Source organism: Ochotona curzoniae, unplaced genomic scaffold (assembly GCF_017591425.1).
Source record: "Ochotona curzoniae isolate NIBS_2020 unplaced genomic scaffold, NIBS_Ocur_1.0 contig_605, whole genome shotgun sequence".
Lineage (NCBI taxonomy): Eukaryota > Metazoa > Chordata > Mammalia > Lagomorpha > Ochotonidae > Ochotona > Ochotona curzoniae.
Window position 1 is genome coordinate 4061600 of NW_024466491.1, and position 17877 is coordinate 4079476.

Sequence of the window (17877 nt, forward strand, 5' to 3'; positions counted from 1 at the left end):
GCACCGTGCGCCCTGCCCCTGGCCCCCCGAGGAGGGCAGAGCTCTGCTGTGGGTCGGGGGGCCGCCTGCAGACGCGCGCACGTGGGTGGGCGCACTCCCCGCACCCCCAGACCCTCCCAGCCATCCCCAGGGCTTGCATCCCCCGCGTGGGTGCCTGGGGGCTGCAGCGGCGTGCACCGCACGAGGACCCCCGCCAAGGGAGCGCAGCTGGACGGAGGACCCCCCAAACCACCAGCATCGCGGCAGGCCGCCCCCTGCACGCACTTCCTCCCGCAGAGCGTAAATAACCACCTTGCCCCTTTAAGGAGGCTCCGGCGGAAAGCCCGGATGCGGCCTTTTGGACGGGGCGGGGCGTCCCCGTGACGTCAGGCGGGGTACAAAAGGGCTCCGGGTGGCGGGCGCGGGGCAGACCGTCCGAGCGCCGTGTCCGCGTGGCTCGTCCCGCTCGTCCCCGCGCGCGCGCACACGCACACGCACACACGCACCTGCCCTCCGCCCGTCTCCGCACCCGCCAGCCCGGCTCCCCGCGTCCTCACTCGCTCCCGACCCGAACCGTCGAGCCGCAGGCGCCATGGAGGTGCAGAAGGAAGCGCAGCGCATCATGACCCTGTCGGTGTGGAAGATGTACCACTCGCGCCTGCAGCGCGGCGGCCTGCGTCTGCACCGCAGCCTCCAGCTGTCGCTGGTCATGCGCAGCGCCCGCGAGCTCTACCTCTCGGCTAAGGTGGAGGCCCAGGAGCCCGAGGTGGCCGGCCGCCCCTCCGACCCGCGCCTGCTGCTGCTCGCCTCGCCTCCAGCCACAGAAGCAGCAGCAGCAGCAGCAGCAGCAGCGGCGGGCACGGCCGAGGCGGCGCCCCCCGACGGAGAGCCGCCGTCCCCCGAGCCCATGGACACCGAGGACAACAAGGAGGAGGAGGCGGCCCCTCGCCCTGCCCGGGCCAGCCGCAAGAGACGGAGTAGCAGCCGCCTGAACGACGGCGGACTGGTTCCCAGCAAGAAAGCGCGCCTGGAGGAGGAGGAGGAGGAAGAAGAAGAGGAGGAGGAGGAAGGCATGGTGGTGGCAGCGGCCGCCGAGGAGGAGGAGGAAGAAGAGGCGGCCGCGCGTCTCCAGCCCGCAGCCCCGGCCGAGGGCGCCTTCCCCAACCTGGCGCGCGTCCTGCAGCGCAGCTTCTCGGGCCTCCTGCACCGCAGCCCCGGCGGCCCCCCGACGGCCGCGCCCGCCCCGTGCGAGGCCACGCCGGCCTGCCGCCCGCCGGACTCGATGCTCAACGTGCTGGTGCGCGCCGTGGTGGCCTTCTGAAGGACCCGAGCCGCCGTCGCCACCGCCGCTGCTGCTGCTGCTGCTGCTGCCTGCCGGAGACCGTGGGGACCCGTGTCGTCGGGGGGTCCGCAGACGACGCCCCCCCCCCACTCCACCACCAGCACACACACACACTCGGCACCCCCGAGGGTGCGGGGCAGGGGGCCACCCCGCGTGAGGAGCCGCCGGCCGGAGCGCAGAGGGGGAAAGAGCCCGAGCCGGGCACGGGCGCTTTGCGCCATCACAGGTGCTACCTTTGCGAGGACTGGGCCGCGGGCCCGAACCTCCTGGATCCCGAGTTAGACCGCAGGACTTGGTTCCGATTGTTTGTTTTTTTTTATATATATATATGTGTGTATGTACACTTGTTTATTTTCTCAGGGCCGGACTTGGATCATGTTTCATTTTTCAACGGGGCCGGAGGCTGTGTCGCCGTCCCTTCCCAAGGCTTCTTGTGCAAGAGTCGGTGCGTGCGAAGCCGGAGCGGAGATGGGTGACCCCCTCCCTCCCTTCCTCCACCAGTTCGGCGACCGAACTTTTGTGCAAGCGGTCATCGTTGCGTCATGCGGCGCTTCCTGTGGCTCGGCGTGGGCGTGGGGCCTGGAGAGGAGGTTCTTCTGTCTGGGGTGTGTGAGCAAGGACCCGCCCTGGTGGGGTCGGGGGCGAGGGTCGCTGAACCCCCCAGCCCCGCGGGAGTGCCCTGTACTGCCTCGTGGGACGCTGGGCACAGGCTCGACTTTGGGGAAGCCCAGTTTGCTGGCCAGGCTGGGCCGGTTGTGGGATTTCGGGGAGGGTGGAAGACGGAAGGGGGCACGCGGGAGTTTCCAAAGTGTCTATTTACTTTTTTTTTTTTTTTTACTTTTTTTCCCCTCCCGCTGTTGGTGGGTTTGGTTTTTCATGCCGTCTTAGAGACTTGATGTTTTGTGAACAAGGTCAGAAAAATAAAAGCTGATTATTGGAGTCGAGCGGAATCTCTCCTTTTTTGGGGGGAGTGGGAAAAGGGACGGGTCGGTGGGGACCACGTGGGCAGGGGCGCACGCAGCACTCCCCGAGCTCGCCTTCCACGCCCCCTCCCCAAATGGGAGAGAATTCCCTCCCCGGTCACAGCTCTGGGGGCGCCGGGCCAAGTCCGGCCCACAGGCCTTGGGAGGGAGCCCCGCCTGGCCGGTGCGAGGTGTGGTGGTGACCTCATGCCTGGACCCAGGCGGGCTGGAGTTTGGAGCGCCGCCGCCCGCCCCACTTCTCCGTCGGGTACAGAGCTGTGGTTGAGGCAGGAGGAAGCGGGAGTTTCCAAGCCTTAAGTTCCGCATCCGTGAAATGGGTGTCGGGCAGCTTTCAGCCACCCCTGAAGGTGCAGGAAAAGACCCCAGAATATCCAATCTAAATTCCAATTAAGCCTTTTTCCCCCCCCAGGAGCAGGGAAAAACAACATTCTTGAGTTTCTTCCTGCCCCTCGGGGGCTGAGGAGGAGGAGGGGCCGTGACTGGCGGGAAAGACAAAGGAGCCGCAGGTGCAGGCTGTGGGGGGCGGCGGAGCGCGCCAGACATGCCTCCCGCTCCCCTTCCCGGGCCTCGGGTGACCCGCGGGGACCAGACCAGGGGCCGGGGGAGCTGCCGAGCCCCAGGCTCCCTGCCCCTTCCCTCCACGTGGGGACTTGGGGAGCGAGGCCCCAGGGTGTTCATTAACCCCGCGCGCCGCTGTCGCTGCTGCCGCCGCCTCCCTCCGGACGCCCGGCGGGAAACGGGGGCCAGGGAGGGGAATCTGTGCAGCCCTGTCCCCCCACTGCGAGACCAGACAGGACTCGGGCTGGGCGGAAGCCCCACACCCCGCAGGCTCCCACGAGCGGCTCCCTGCACCTCACCCCGCCGCCTGCGCAGCGCCGGCCCCGGGAAGTCCCCGGTGGTGGCTTGGGGAGGGGGCCGCGCCCCGCATCCTGTGGCAGGAACCGCCGGGCCCTTCCTTCCGCGGGAAGCGGCCTGGCCGACCCCCTCCCACCCCGCCGGGGCCTGGGCTGTCTGCAGGGGTGGTGTCCGAGGCCACATTGGAGGAGGGAAGGGGAGAGTTGGGGGGCTTTGGAGACGCCCGGACTGACAGGCGCGCACAGCTCTGGACACGCCCCTGCTTGGGGGCCCCCATTATAGCTCCCTGCCCTCCTGCAGCCCGCAGGGAGCCATTGAACAATAGCTGTGACAACAAAAAAGTCACACATCCTGTGACCCCGTGGCTTCCCAGGCCCGCGCGGCAGACCCTTCTTGCAGCATGGAACACCGTGGTTACTTGTTCCCTAACCAGGACAAGATGATCCAGGTCCCCAGATAGAAATGCTTCTCCCGGCCTCGGTTTGCCAGGCTGTATACTGGGCACAGTCACAGCCCCCACCCCAGCATCACCGTGACTGCGTAGGCGAGGCCAAGCACCTGTCAGAGCGTGGGCTGGCAGGTCTAGACGCTGTGCCCTTCAGTATGGGTGATGTGATGGGAAAAAGTGCTCGCTGGCTTGTTGTACACCCTTTGGGAGGCCTCACTCAGCCCGAAGAGGCCACGGGTCCCTTATCTGTTTATATTGGAAGGTCAGAGATACAGAGAAGAGGAAAAGACAGAGAGGAAGCTGATCCGAAGCCAGGAGCTTTTCCTCCAGGTCTCCCACGCGGGTGCAGGGTCCCAAGGCTTTGGGCCTTTCTCAGGCCACAGGCAGGGAGCTGCATGGGAAGCAGCGTTGCCGGGATTAGAAGCGGCGCTTGTATGGCATTCCAGCTCTTGCGAGGTTGACTTTAGTCACCAGGCTACTGCACCCGACCCAGACGCCTAGAAGGTCCTTAAAATGGTTCCTGGGGGGTGAGGACTCCCTGGTTAGAGACACCTGCCTTCCATCTCCGGAATCTGGGGGGGTCCGTGCACCCTGGCGAGGCGACAGGTGAGGTGGCTCAGATCGTCCGATCTATGAACCCCCAATTCCCAATCTTCAGCCTTTGTCAGCCTGAGCCGTGTGGCCAGGTCCAATCTGGGAGAGAAAAGGTCCCTAACCTGACTCTCCTCTCCTCTCTCTACCCTCCCCCTTTTTAAAAAGTTACAATGAAAACAAAAAAAGTTACAATGAAAACAAAATATCCTGAAGCTCGATTTTGAAACAGTAGCCAGAGTTAAGTTGCCCAGGGGGAAATCTCACCAAGTGTGAAAGGTAACATTAGCAGCAAAAGGAAAGCAGAGACTTTCAGGGTTTAAGGATTCTCGGGGATTGAGCCTTTTGTGTTGGCAACATGCAATCATTATGTCGGACTTGGCGCCCCGAAGTTTTCAAACTCCTGCGCGTGCTTCAGCTTGCGTTTGCATCTGCCAGGACGGAGCCCAGAGCAGGTGGGGGAACATCCGAGGTCTCTGCAACCTTCCTCGAACCAGGGAAATGCAGGCCTGTAGCAACACAGCAAGCCTGGGAACCACGCTAGGGTGTCCCCACCTCCCTCGACTCCCCCAGGCTGTGCGGGAGCTGAGAAAGGGGCAGGGCAGCAGGTGGGGGGATCCAGCCCGACACCGGTTTATCCGGTTCCAGGACCCAGGGCGAGGCCTGCACGCCTGCCCGGGGCAGGAAGGACGAGGGACTTGGCCCAGTTGCTCTCCAGGCGTGACCAGGACAAGTCTGGGCAAGGAAACTCGAGCCGGTGGCCCGGCGCAGGGGGCGGGGCCGCCCGCTGTCACTCACCGGCGGGGGCGGGCGGGGCATGGTATGTAAATAAAGCCCCGTCCGGTCCCTGTCGTGGCTTACGAGAATGGACGCGCGAGCAGGCCACGCCCCTCCGGACGCCACGCCCCTTCCGGACTCCCCGCCCGCGCGCGCTCCGGCGGCCGTCACGGGCTGCCCACGCTGTCCTGTCCTGCTCAGGGGCCCCTCGCCTGGGCCCAGGGACCCCCACCCTGGGCCTGAGGAGAGCCAGGGACCCCCACCCTGGGCCTGAGGGGAGCCAGGGACCCCCACCCTGGGCCTGAGGGGAGCCAGGGACCCCCACCCTGGGCCTGAGGGGAGCCAGGGACCCCCACGCCTGAGCCTGAGCCCCGGGACAGCCCGGGAAATGTGATAAGTTCACTGTTAGTTAGGAAGCCTCACCTCCCCACCTGTCAGAGGACCCAGACCTGGGGAGGGGCTGTGTTGGGTGAGTGGTGTCACTCAGCCAGGCCGCTCTTGCACCCTGAAAGAGCCCATCAGGAGGGCCTCTCCGCACTGACGGATGAGAGGGTCTGACAACACTTTCCCTTCCCCGCCCACCGAGTGAAAGTGACCTGTCGCATTCTTGCAACATTTCCCGAGTCGGGTGTGTGCCTGGTGGAGACTGACTCCAGCACCTGGACCACTCAAACCTCAGTCGGTGGGGGACCCAGCTTGGTCCCATAAGCGTCACCCATCTCTGGTGCCAGGGGGCGGGGGCTCCCCAAGCTTCTCAAGAACTACCTCCTACCCCATTCCTGCAGCCAGCCTGGAAGAGGCGGCCTTCCCTTCCTCTGGGCGTGGGATTGCCTCTCCCCCACCCCTTCCTAGCAGGTTGTGGATCCACAGGTAAAAATGAAATCAACATTTGATAACACCCTCCCCCCGCCCCACCAGCTTCCAGAACCTCCTGGTGGGGGGTCCCCGTGGGGGTCCTGCCTTTCCCAGCCAGGCCCCTCCCCTTTGCTGGCCATCATGAACTCCTCCCGCCCCCTCCAATGAGTCCACCCACATCTGGCCGCCAGCTGGGCCTGCCTGCTCCCCAGGTTGGTGGGGTAGAGGTGGGGTGGAGGTGGGGGGTCTCCCAGAGAAATTTTGTTCTTCTGGTGCTCACCCCTCCCCTCCCCAAATCCCACCACCCCACACGAAGCTCTTAATCGGAGACAGCTGGGGGTGGGGGGTGGGGAGGCGCTCGGGGCGGGAGAGGGAGCGGGCAGGTGTCCAACTTGTACCTATGGAGATCAAAGCTTCCAGACCGAGCCCCTTCCTCAGGTCTCACCCCGCCCCGGCCCACACCCGCACCCCCCTGCCCATTCTGGCCACTCTCCTTTATTCCCCTGGGTCGGCCTGCAGCCTGGACGCGATCCCACGCCCGCCATCGCCCGCCCCACCTCCTTTGAAGGAGCTCCCCTGAGGGGCTTCCTGGACCTGGGGGGATGGGGACCGTGAAGAACAATGGGACTTTTGTGGCAGCTGGACGCCAGGCGCTTCCTGTTACCCCCAACCTGGGTGGGGGCTGGGCCGCTCTCCCCTCCCCCAGCTGTAGGAGCCACTCCCAAACCCTGTGCCGTCTGACCGAGGCACGGTTTACAAAAGTCAACACATAAATAAATAAATAAAAGGAGGAACTAAAAGAGAAGTTGGTTTTAGTGCCTTGTTGAGCTTTGAAATCATGCGTATCCCAGGGAAACGGGTGAGGGAAAAAAAAAATGCATGGCAAAAAACTTTGCAGCCGGGGCCCAGCGCGATGGTCCAGCTGCTAAAGTCCTTGAACGCGCCAGGATCCCATCTGGGCGCCGGTTCTAATCCCAGCAGCACTGCTTCCCTTCCAGCTCCCTGCTTGTGGCCTGGGAAAGCAGTGGAGGACGGCCCAAAGCCTGGGGACCCTGCACCCACGTGGGAGACCCCAAGGAAGAAGCTCCTGGCTCCTGGTTTCGGATCAGCTCAATTCCAGACATTGCGGTCACTTGGGGAGTGAACCATCGGACGGAAGATCTTCCTCTCTGTCTCTCCTCCTCTCTGTAGATCTGATTTTGCAACAAAGATAAATAAATGTTTTTTTAAAAATCTTTGCAGTAAAACTTTACCTTTTTTTCTTTTAATTGGGAAGAGAGAGATTCCATTCCCCGGTTTGTGTCCCAAATGCCTGAGGGCAAATTCAGGGGTGTGGATGGGTGGCCAGGACCCACCACCCCTGCCTCTTCCAGGGTGGTCAGCAGCTGGAAGCTGGGTTTGGAGCCCCCAGGTGTCCCACCCCTGAGCTAAATGTCTGCTGTAGTTTGAGTCCCCGCTATTCCACCTCTCCCTGCGAAAGCATGCCTGGGATAGGAACCGAAGATGACCCAAACCTGCATCCATGTGGGAGACCGGGAAGAAGCTGCTGGCTCCTGGCTTCACCTGGCCCTGCCCCCAACCAACTGGAAGAACCAGTAGCTGGGGAAAAAAAAAAATACACTAACTAACATTGAGTTATCCTGTTACAGACTGGTCCCAGGTTCCTTGCTCACTGTGAAGCGTTGGAATGGCAAAGGTCCCCTCCCACCTGCCCGAGGGACACTAGCCCTTGGGCCCAGGGCAGCCCGCCCTGTAGCTGCCCGTGCCATGGAAACCTGAATGCTGCAAGGTCACCTTAGGATTATCGCCTGTCCCCTGGGTTTCCAAAGCCAGGCCGCAGTGTGTCCCTCAGGAGGGCCCTCCTGCCTGGTGTCTTCTGTTAACCTCGTCCCTCTATCGAGACGGTTGGGGGCAAAAGGAACGAGATTCGTTAGCCCCATTTTACAGACCGGGAAAACCGAGGCACAGCACGACACACCCTGGTCGGTCACCACTCCAGTTGTTGTTTTTCTTCCCTTGCTGGATTTGAGGTGGGGACATGGACTTTGGCCCTCCCCAGTGGACCTTGGCCAAAGAATTATCTCAGTTTCTCAGATAATGAAAGAGAACTTGGGTGGTTTGGCTGTGTCTCTTCCCTTCCAAAGGCTGGAAAAAAAAATTACTCCAATGACCCGTTTACGGTCAGTCAGCTTAGGGCCTTGCGGAAGACAAGCTGTTTGTTGAGCCATCTCTATCATTCTTATTTTAGTGGACAGAGCGCTTGCACCTGCTGGTTCATTCCGCAAAGGTCAGAGTTAGGCCAAGGCGAAGAAGCCAGGAGCGGGGAATTGCATCCGAGTCTCCCACCATATGGGGTGACAGGGGTCCATATGCCTAGAGCCCTCAAGCTGCTGCCCCCATGGGTGCCCATTCCCCTAGCAGGAGGCGGGGACTCAAACCAGGTCCTTTGGGATTCAGGCCTCCCCTTGAGCGGTGGCTGAGTCGCTGGTTTGCCTTGGGCCTTGGGCCCTCCTGGTCTGCCCCTAAAGCTAAGGTTATTTCCTGAGCCACACACACACACACAAATGCAACCAAAAAACCCCAAACCTCTACACTGGAAAACCCGCCGCCCCCACGGCCTCCGCCCTGGGCCTCCCTACCCCCAGCACGCTCCCTGCTGGTATCTGGGGGTGGTGTGGGGGAAGGCAGACTCCCCCGCCCCACCCCCCCATGGCTGCATGAGCTCACAGGAAATGAAACAGCTCCTGGCTAACGCCCTTCAATCCCGGGTGTGTCACAGGCCCCAGGGGCTCCCCCGCCTGCACCTTGGCCCTGCAGCTGGGCTCCAGGCCAGCGGTGTGCCCCTCCCCCTGCAGCTGAGGCCCCCCTCCCCCTGCTGGGTCCGCCTGCACCCAGAGGGATCTCACCCCGAGGTCTCCCCCGGGGCCATCAGAGCCCGCTGGGTCCCAGTTAGCAGTTCCTCCTAGACTTGTGTGGGCTGGGCTGGGCTCGGGGAGGGGGAACCTGCCTCCCCGCCAGCCTCCCCTTCTCCACCACGGGGGACCCTCCATCCCCCTGGGGCGGTGCACCTGGAGAAGCAGCCTGGGCGATTCCCTGCTCCCCAGCTCCCTGAGGACTCGGCCTCCTTAGCAGCTTCTGGAATTTTCCAGGGTGCTTTCATCAGAGAGGGGTTGGGGGTAGTGGGGGGGGGGTTGCTGTTCTGAGTTCTGACACCACCAATAACCTGGCCTGATGGCGGGGGTGTCATCTATGCTTTGTTCTGCAATTGCCTGCTGGTGCCTGCCGACCACCTCACCCTGTCGGCTAGTGTCCACCCCATCACACCCAAAGCCTGCAACGCAGGGACGGAGGGGGAACCCCTACACTTCTGGAGGTGGGAGGGGGTTTGGCGGGACCCCAGTCATTTGAGAACACACCTGCTGGCTCTCTTGTGCATAACCACGGAGCTGCACTTAGGAACAGAGGTGTGTGTGGGGGTGCCCTGTACCCGCGTGGAAGACCCAGAAGACGCTCCTGACTCCTGGCTTCAGATCGGCTCAGCTCTGGCCGGTGTGGTCACTTGTGGAGTGAACCAGTGGATGGAAGATCTTTTTGTCTATCCTTCTCTCTGTGAATCGGATCTGCCTTTCCAATAAAAATATTTAAGGAAGGAGAAGGAGTGGGATTTGAACCCAGGCCGCTAAGATATGGGATGCGGTGTTCCAAAGGGCAACTTGGCGACTGCTCCCACCACCCTCCCTTCGAGAGTCCGGTTCCCAAGCTCTGTGGCCTCCTACGCCCCGAGGAAAGAGGAATGTGGCTGGACAGGCCTTGCCTGTCCCTCCCTCCACCCCAGCCAGCACTCATTAGGGTCACACCCTTTTATGCAACTGCATTTCTGCATCTGCCATCCATTGCTCTGTGTGTCTGGGCCCCTGTGGCATGTAAACAGGTTTTTTTTTTTTTTAATTATTTATTTGAAAGAGTTAGAAAGGGAGAGACAGAGCAGTCTTCCATCTGCCAGTTCATTCCCCAAGTGGCCACAAAGGCCAGAGCTGGGCTGTGCTAAAGCCAGGAGCCAGGAGCTTCCTCCGGGTCTCCCACAAGGGCGCAGGGTCCCAAGGCTGTGGGCCGTCCTCCACTGCTTTCCCAGGCCACAGGCAGGGAGCTGGAAGGGAAACGGGGCTGCCGGGATTAGAACTGGCTCCATATGGGATCCTGGCGTGCGCAAGGCAAGGATCTTAGCCACCAGGCTACTGCACCGGGAGGCCCCCAAGTTCTTTATTTAAAGGACAGTAAGACACACTCCCTTTCTGTCGTAGCTCTCAGGGTGTATGTTCGTGTGTGGTCTGGGTGATCATGTGTGCCTGGTCTGTGTGTGTGTGTGTGGCATACGTGTTAGCCAGTCTTCCAGCAGTTCTCTCCTGCTTAGGTCAGTCCAGGGTCCCTGTAGGCCAAGCTTTCTGCAGCCAAGTTCCACCCCTCTGGCCGCGTCCCTGGCTCTCAGCCCGCTTCCACCCAGGAGCGCCTCCTCAGAGCTTCTGTGCTCTGTCCCTGGACCGGCTGCTGCCCTCCGGCTGTCCACCAGCATGCCAGCTCGCAGCCACTCCCTTGCAGGATGCACCAGCCACCTGTCTCCATTCTCCGCCTGGGTCAACCTTCCGCTCACTTCCTCCCCAAAACCTCCTCCTCCAGCTCCCCTCCCAGGCCAGGCCCATCCCATCACTGCGGCAGGCCTGGTGCCCGGAAGCCAGCTGATTTTATTTTTTTTTTTTCTTTCTACAAACGTATTTATTTTTATTGGAAAGGCAGATATACAGAGAGGAGGAGAGAAAGAGAGGAAGATCTTCTGTCCAATGGTTCACTCCCCAAGCTACCACCACAGCTCGAGTTGAGCCAATCCAAAGCCAGGAGTCAGGAGCCTCCTTGGGGTCTCCCACGCGGGTGCAGGGTCCCAAGGCTTTGAGCCGTCCTCCACTGCTTTCCCAGGTCACAAGCAGGGAGCTGGATGGGAAGTGGAGCTGCCTGGATTAGAATTGGTGCACATTGGGATCCCGGAGCACATTTTAACCGCTATGCTCTCACGCCAGGCCCCTTTTTTAAGACGAAGTTATAGACAGAGATTTGCCCCTTATGTTGACATCGGCTGGAGCCGGGCCACAGGGCCGCATCCGGCTCTTGCACGTGGGAGGCAGGGATGCAAGCCATGAGCTGTCACCTGCTCCTGCCTTGCTCCATTTCTAGGAAGCTGGATCGGACGGCTCAGGTTCCTACGGGGGCTGCTGGTGGCACAGCGGGCAGCGCAATCCACAATCCACAGTCCCCACCCTGGATTCCTCAACTGTTGACATCAGGTTCCAAAACATTCCCCTGGGCATCTCAGTGTGCAGAGTAGAATTCCTGGCCTCTCCCCACCACAAGGGGTTGACACCGCCAGTCCCGCCAGACAGTGCCAGCTGCCGTGAGATGCCGTGGCAGGGGAGGGAGAGTCTGACCCCCTCCTGTCTTTGCCTTCTCCACTGCTAAATTTTATTGATTTTTTTTTTTAATTGGGGCTGGTGCTGTGTGGCACAGCACGTAAAGCCACTGCTGGCAACACTGCCCTCCTGTATGGGCACCAGTTCGAGTCCTGGCTGCTTCCACTTCCTATTCAGCAGCTCCTTGCTTAGTTCCTAGGAAAGCAGTGGAAGATGGTCCACGTCCTTGGGCCCCTGCACCCACATGGGAGACCCAGAGGAAGCTCCTGTCATCAGCCTGGCCTAGTCCTGGTTGTTGTTTAGGAAGTGGAAGATCTCTGTCTTTCTCTCCCTGTCTTTTTTTGTAATTCTCACTTTTCAATAAATAACCCTTTGGGCCCGGCACAATAGAGTAGCGGTCAAGTCCGCACCTTGAATGTACCAGGATCTCTAATTCTGGCAGTCCCGCTTCCCATCCAGCTCCCTCCCTGTGGCCTAGGAAAGCAGTCGAGGACGGCCCAAAGCCTTGGGACCCTGCACCCGCGTGGGAGACCCCAAGGAAGAAGCTCCTGGCTCCTGGCTTCGGATTGGCTCAACTCGAGCCCTTGTGGTCGCTTGGGGAGTGAACCATCGGACAGAAGATCTTCCTCGCTCTCTCCTCCTCTCTGTATATCTGACTTTCCAATAAAAACAATCTTTAAATAGTCATAATGGAAAAAAAAAAATAAACCTTTAAAACTGTGTGTACACACACACACACACACATTTGGATAGGAGAGACTCAGCCTTGGCCCTCCCATCCGCTGGTTCACTCCCAGAAAGCCAGGGTTGAATCCGGAGTCAGTAGCTCCATCTGGGTCTGCCACATGGCAGGCTGAGACTGAAGTCATTGAGCTGTCCCCTGCTGCCTCCCCAGGGTGCACACTGGCAGGGAGCTGGAATTAGGACCAGAACTTGGACTTGAACTCACAGCCTTGGCCTTTGGATGTGGGCACAAACACAGAGGAGGCCTCTCTCCTTGGTGGGGGCGGGCTGGGTTTCTCTGCACTGCATGTTGGCCCTGGGGTTCTGGGCTGCCTTTGGACAGAGGTGGGGGCTGGAGCAAGGCTCCCGCCATCCTGGGAAGAGCAGGTTGTTTCCTGGTTCGCAGCAGTGCGCCTGCCCCTGGGGGGAGGGGGGAGGGCTGGCAAGGTGCCAGTGTGGGGAGCTAGTCACCTGTTTCCGCCTTGCTGGTTCTCAGGGGTGTATGGCAGAGTGCCCCAGCGAGGAGCCACGGCTGAGCCAGCTTGCAGGTTGACTGAGCGGCCTCCACTCCACCTACCCTCCTCCCAAGCCCCAGGGCCTCTGTGGGCTTCAGGGGAGAAATCAGACACAGGTCCCCACCCAGCCTTGGCTTTGGGCCAGCGACTGCCGGGATGTGGTGACTCATAGCGCTGGGGATCTGGGCAGGGCAGGCAGCAGGATGTGTGTGTGTGTGTGTGTGTGGCAGTGGGGGTGGGGTGGGGTCCCAGGTCCCTCTGGGCCGGCTTTCCTAGGGTGTCCTTAAAGCTGCCTCTGGGATCTGTCAGCCTCTCCCTCTTCTCCAATTCCTCTGTCGCTCTAACTACAGATTCCCCGCTGCCGGCCTCCTTCCCCCCCCCCCCCCCGCCCCCCAGCTCCTGCAAGAAGGCCAAAATGAGCAGTGTGTGTGTGTGTGTGTGTGTGTGTACACACGCACAAGCTCAGGGTCCTGGCTGCTTCCAGCTGGGCTACAGCAGTCACGCCAAAGGAGTGCCCAGAGCCGGGGCTGTAGGAACAGGGCTTGTGGTGTCGGTGGCGTGACCCTAGAAGGTCAGGGAGCACAGGATTACAATGGATTGGATAATATTTGTGTGATAACAGCCTTTTGTATACCTGATGGGAGATCATTTGTATAAGAACAGTTGAATGGAAATTATGTGTGTGAGAACACTTGATGGAATATGCAAGACAAAAGGAGTTCCAAACAAAAGTATAGAAACGGTTGATGGGCTTTGTTGATGAGCTCAATACCTCCTCCCTTATCCCGTCTGACCTCAGCGTATAAAGTCTGATGCCACTAATCAACTTCGGCTTTTGACCATCAGTTAGAGTCCATAGGTGTTATTATCAGCTCCGTGCACCAAGTCCATCGCTGTGGTCAGCGACAGTGGGGTGGTCGGGGGAAGCTTCTGAAAGCAGAGTGGGCATCCCCTCTCTGCCCCAGGCTGGAGTATTTCCCACCCTCCACCCCGTGGGCAGATGCCATCCCCAGTAGCAGACCAGTCAGAGTGGGCAGCGGGAGCGTGGGTGTCAGAATTGCTGCCGCGATCTGGCCCAAGTCTCAGGTGCAGAAAGGTGAAGGTACGGCCCTACGGTGGCTCTGGACATGCGACGTGAGGGCTGCAGGGTCGTGGGCTGCTGCTGCTGCTGTCCGTGCCTGGAGCTCGGTGCATGCTCACTCCTGTCCCTGCGACACCTTGTGGTGTGGGCGAGTCTGCCCAGCCCCAGGCTGCCAGGGGCCACTAGGGGCAAAGTCGGCTGCTGGGGCTCGGACATGTGGGGTGGATTAGTAGGTTGTTTATTATTATTATTTTATGGTACATTTCCATAGGCTGTGGGATTTCCTTTCCCCGCCACTGACTTCCCCTATATTATTTCGATAGTTTAGTCCTTGATAAGCAGTCATAAATCCATCATTCTGTTATTTGAGTGCATCCTGACATTGCAGGTGTGGACGAAGGCAGAAGATCCTGCGTCCCGTTGTCCAGATCTGTATTTATTTAGCGGTTTCATTGGGAGTCCGTCTTTGCTGCGGAAGCACAGATGTACACTGCATTGGATCTCCACATCTGGACATGATCGTCTCCATGACATCGCTATTACACATCCCCTTAGATGAAAAGCCATAAAACAAAATCAACAGCAGAAAGAAAAACAGAAAATTTACAACAACGTGAAGTTAAACAGCATGCTACTGATTGACTAATGTGTCGCTAAAAAGGAAATTAAAAAAAAAAAAACCTTGAAGAAAAAGGATGTTACCACAAGCAGGGATCCCAATGGGCGCCAGTTCTAATCCCAGCAGCCTCACTTCCCATCCAGCTCCCTGCCTGCGGCCTGGGAAAGCAGTGGAGGACGGCCCACAGCCTTGGGACCCTGCACCCGCGTGGGAGACCCAGAAGAGGCTCCTGGCTCCTGGCTTTGGATCGGCACAGCTCCAGGATTAAAAATAGTGCTTGTATGGGATCCCGGCACATGCAAAGCGAGGACTTTAGCCGCTAGGCTATCATGCCTGGCACCCCCCCCAAAAAAAAATCTTAAAAAAAAATATGACCTCCCCCATAAGACACATCAGTCCCATTGGTGGATGTGACAAAATGGTGTCCTACCAGCACCTGCTGAACATAGCTGGAATTTTGCTAAGGTATTTATTTGAAAGGCAGATTTATATAGAGATCTCCATTTGCTGGTTCACTCTCTGAATGGTTACAATGGCCAGGTCAAAGCTTGAAGCCAGGCGCTTCTTCCACCTTCTTGGTGCAGGCACCCACGCACTGCATTGCTTTCCAAGGGAGCTGTGTCAGACATGGAGCAGCCAGGATTTGAACCAGCATCCATGTGGGTTGCGGGCACCAAAGACAGCAGCTTAACATGCTACGCCAACCATCCTGACCCTTGCATGTGCTTTTTCTTTTCTTTCCTTTTCTTTTCTTTCCTTTTCTTTTCTTTTCTTTCCTTTCCTTTTCTTCTCTTCTCTTCTCCTCTCTTTTTTTTTTTTTTTTTTTGAGTCTGGTCTGATTTCCTAAACCCTGTTTGTGTCCAGTTTTGCAATCGGATTCCTGCTGTGTCCCAGACGGTGTGGCCCTTGGGTGGAGATCTCCCGGTATGTGGCCTTCTGAATAAAATGAACCAGCAGGTTCACTCCTTCAGGGGCTGTCAGCAGTGTCCTCAGGGCTTCTCAGAGGGGAGGGGGGCGTCGAGGCTGGCTGTGTGGCGCAGAGGCTGCAAGCTCCGCCCAAGCTGACACTTGGAACTTGGGCAGCGTGGGAAACTCCCTGGAGGCTATTACAGGCCAGGGAACTGGTTATGTCCCAGCTTGGGACACTGCAGTGCTGGGGTGGATGCCCCAGATTCCAGCTCCTTGCTGTCCTGGATTGGGGTGTGGAAACTGACATGGAACCTGGGCCCCTGCCACTCACGTGGGGCACCTGCATGGCTTGGCAGACTGTTGCCCGTGCCTGCTTGGGGTGGGGGATGAAGGACCATGTGATTTATCTCTGGGTGTTTCAAAAAAGAATATTTCCCATTTTCCCCTCTCCTAAAGTCAAATTTGCAAATTAGGCCTAATGGGAGTCTCACCAGCATCAGCGATAAGCAAATGGCCCTGTGAGAAGGTCTCAGAGCTGTATGTATTTGCAACATACACTTTCACTTGCTGTGTGACCCGGGTTGCCGGGATTCTGGAAACACAAGAAGGGTTCAGGCGAGGGGAATTTCCAAATGGTTCCGGGGTAGGGAGCATTCGGTTGTCATTTAATGAATTCCTTTATTTCTTTTAGCTTTATTTCTTTTCCCTGGAAAGGCCAATTGACAAAAAAGGAGAGACAGAGAGAAAGATCTTCCACCTGCTGGTTCACTTCCCAGGTGGCTGTAATAACGTGGATTGGGCCAGGCCGAAGCCAGCAGCCGGAAGCTTCGTCCGAATGTCGCTTGTGGGTGGCAGGGACCTGGACTGCCGCCTGCTGCTGCCCTCCCAGGGTGCCCATGTGCAGGGAGCTGACAGGAGAAACACATCGCAGGCACGAGGCAGTCCTCCCAAGCAGGGTCTGAGCCAAATGCCCGCCCCATAATATTTTTAAAACTGGGAACTTCTCCCAGGCTGCTGTCTGAGTGGGGACCAGAAGGGATGCGTGTTTTTGGGCACAGTGGCCTTGGAATTCTCCAGAACTGGGCTGGCTAAATGCAGCCACCGCCTTTCTCAGTTCCAGCCAGCCCAGCCTGCAAGTTAAGAATGGCTGTTTTGTTTTTAGATGGCTGGGGAGACAAAGAATGGAGAGACAGATTCCACCAAGTGGGAAAAGCATACGCAATCATATGCAATAAATGCAAATTTCTCTGTCTTTAAATAAAGTCTTTGTTTTTTTTTTTTTTTTTTTTTCTTTTTCAGTATTGCATGGGGCTGGCTCCTGTGGTGTGGTACCTTATGCTAGATCATCCCATTTAAGCACTGGTCCAGCTCCCACCTGTGGCCTGGTCCCACTTCCCACCGGCTGCCCCACTTCCCACCCAGCTCCCTGCCTGGGAAAGCAGTGGAGGATGATCCAAGCGAGAGACTCGGATGGTGTTCCTGGTCCCTGGCTTTGACCTGGCTCAGCCCTGGCTATTGCAAACACTTTGGAAGCAAGCCAGAAAAAAACAAAAGAAAATCACTTGGTGGGTCTCAGGACGGGCCTCTCATGCCTGGATCCCAGACAGCCGCCATGTGCACATGCTGAGCTGTTTCTCGGGCCTCCTGGGCTCCGGGGGCGCTTCCTTCGGGGTGAGTAGACTGAGGGGGAGGTCTCCAGGACTGGGCAGGTCGGGGACCCACCCGCCGCCTTCATGGGGTGGTGAATGGGATTTTGGAGGGGCGTGACCTTGGGCCCGGGAATTTAAACCTCCAGCAGCCTCCTGGCAGCTGGTGGGTCTCAGGACGGGGCGTCTCATGCCTGGATCCCAGACAGCCACCACGTGCACATGCTGAGCTGTTCCTGGGCCAGTGCGCCATTTGGTGACAGGCTCTGCCTACTGGCCGCCTGGCCGGGGAGCTCTGGGAATTTGGTTCTTTGAGTCGCTGCTTAATTAGCTTCAGGTTGAACCCATTGTGCTTCTTGGACTTGAAACAGGCAGTAACTCTTCCTTTGTAAAACTTGTAATCACTAATAATGCTGAGCACCAAATACCAGTCCATGCAGAAGCTATGGCTTGGGGCTTGTCCTGCAAAAGTAGCTCCAACAGCTGGCTGAATCTGTCCACGTCATCCACTGGCAAATCCAGGCACCAGTGTGGGTGGACCCAGGTTCGGTCGCAACGAAGACTAGTACACAATAAGGAATGCCAAGGTGAGGTTGCCTGTACCGGAAGGGACCGAAGCGCCTAACCAGCCTGAGAACAAGAAAGGAAGTGGGCAGAGCTGGCAGGGGAGTAAGGGAGGGTTCCTTTGCTGGACAGCTACTTCCGCAGGAGAGCACAGGCTGGGATGGGGGCAGAGCAGACTAGGCAGAGCTACCACACCTGTGCGCCTCATGTGGACTAGATTAGGGAAAAGCCGGGCTGGGCTGATTATTCCTACTGGTGCAAACAAAATTAAAGTGGGCGAGGGTTGTTTGGGCTTAGCCACAGCATCAGCTGGAATCTGAGAGTGGGAGAGGCCTGGGAGGGAAATAGTGGGCTCATCCCTCTTGGGTTACCACTTCCACAGGAGGACATAAAACTAAGATAGTGGCTGGAGTGGAATGGGGTGTGGGACAGACTGGACTACTGCTACACATACTGGCAAACCAGGGTAGGGGGTGGGTCTGGTGGGGGTTATTGTGGGTCGCTCCAACTAGGCTGCAGCTCCCACTGGTTTAT

General features: G+C 58.7%; 1 protein-coding gene across 2 annotated transcripts; it reads left to right on the forward strand.

Annotated features, from left to right (window-relative positions):
• Positions 1-428: 428 nt before the first annotated feature.
• Positions 429-2265, forward strand: IER2 (immediate early response 2). Of its 2 annotated transcripts, none has more exons than XM_040990936.1 (2): positions 429-1060; positions 1112-2265. In XM_040990936.1, the coding sequence occupies exons 1-2, from the start codon at positions 572-574 to the stop codon at positions 1298-1300; spliced, it is 678 nt and encodes a 225-aa protein (XP_040846870.1). In that variant the 5' UTR covers positions 429-571; the 3' UTR covers positions 1301-2265. The 2 variants fall into 2 exon arrangements, with proteins under 2 accessions (XP_040846870.1, XP_040846869.1); XM_040990935.1 differs by having other exon boundaries at positions 429-1054; positions 1085-2265.
• Positions 2266-17877: the final 15612 nt, after the last annotated feature.

Coding starts and splice junctions, on each gene's coding strand:
- IER2 (XM_040990935.1), top strand. CDS start 572: ATGGAGGTGCAGAAGGAAGCGCAGCGCATCATGACCCTGTCGGTGTGG. Junction 1,055..1,084: donor AGGAGGAGGAGGAAGGCATG/GTGGTGGCAGCG, acceptor GAGGAGGAGGAG/GAAGAAGAGGCGGCCGCGCG.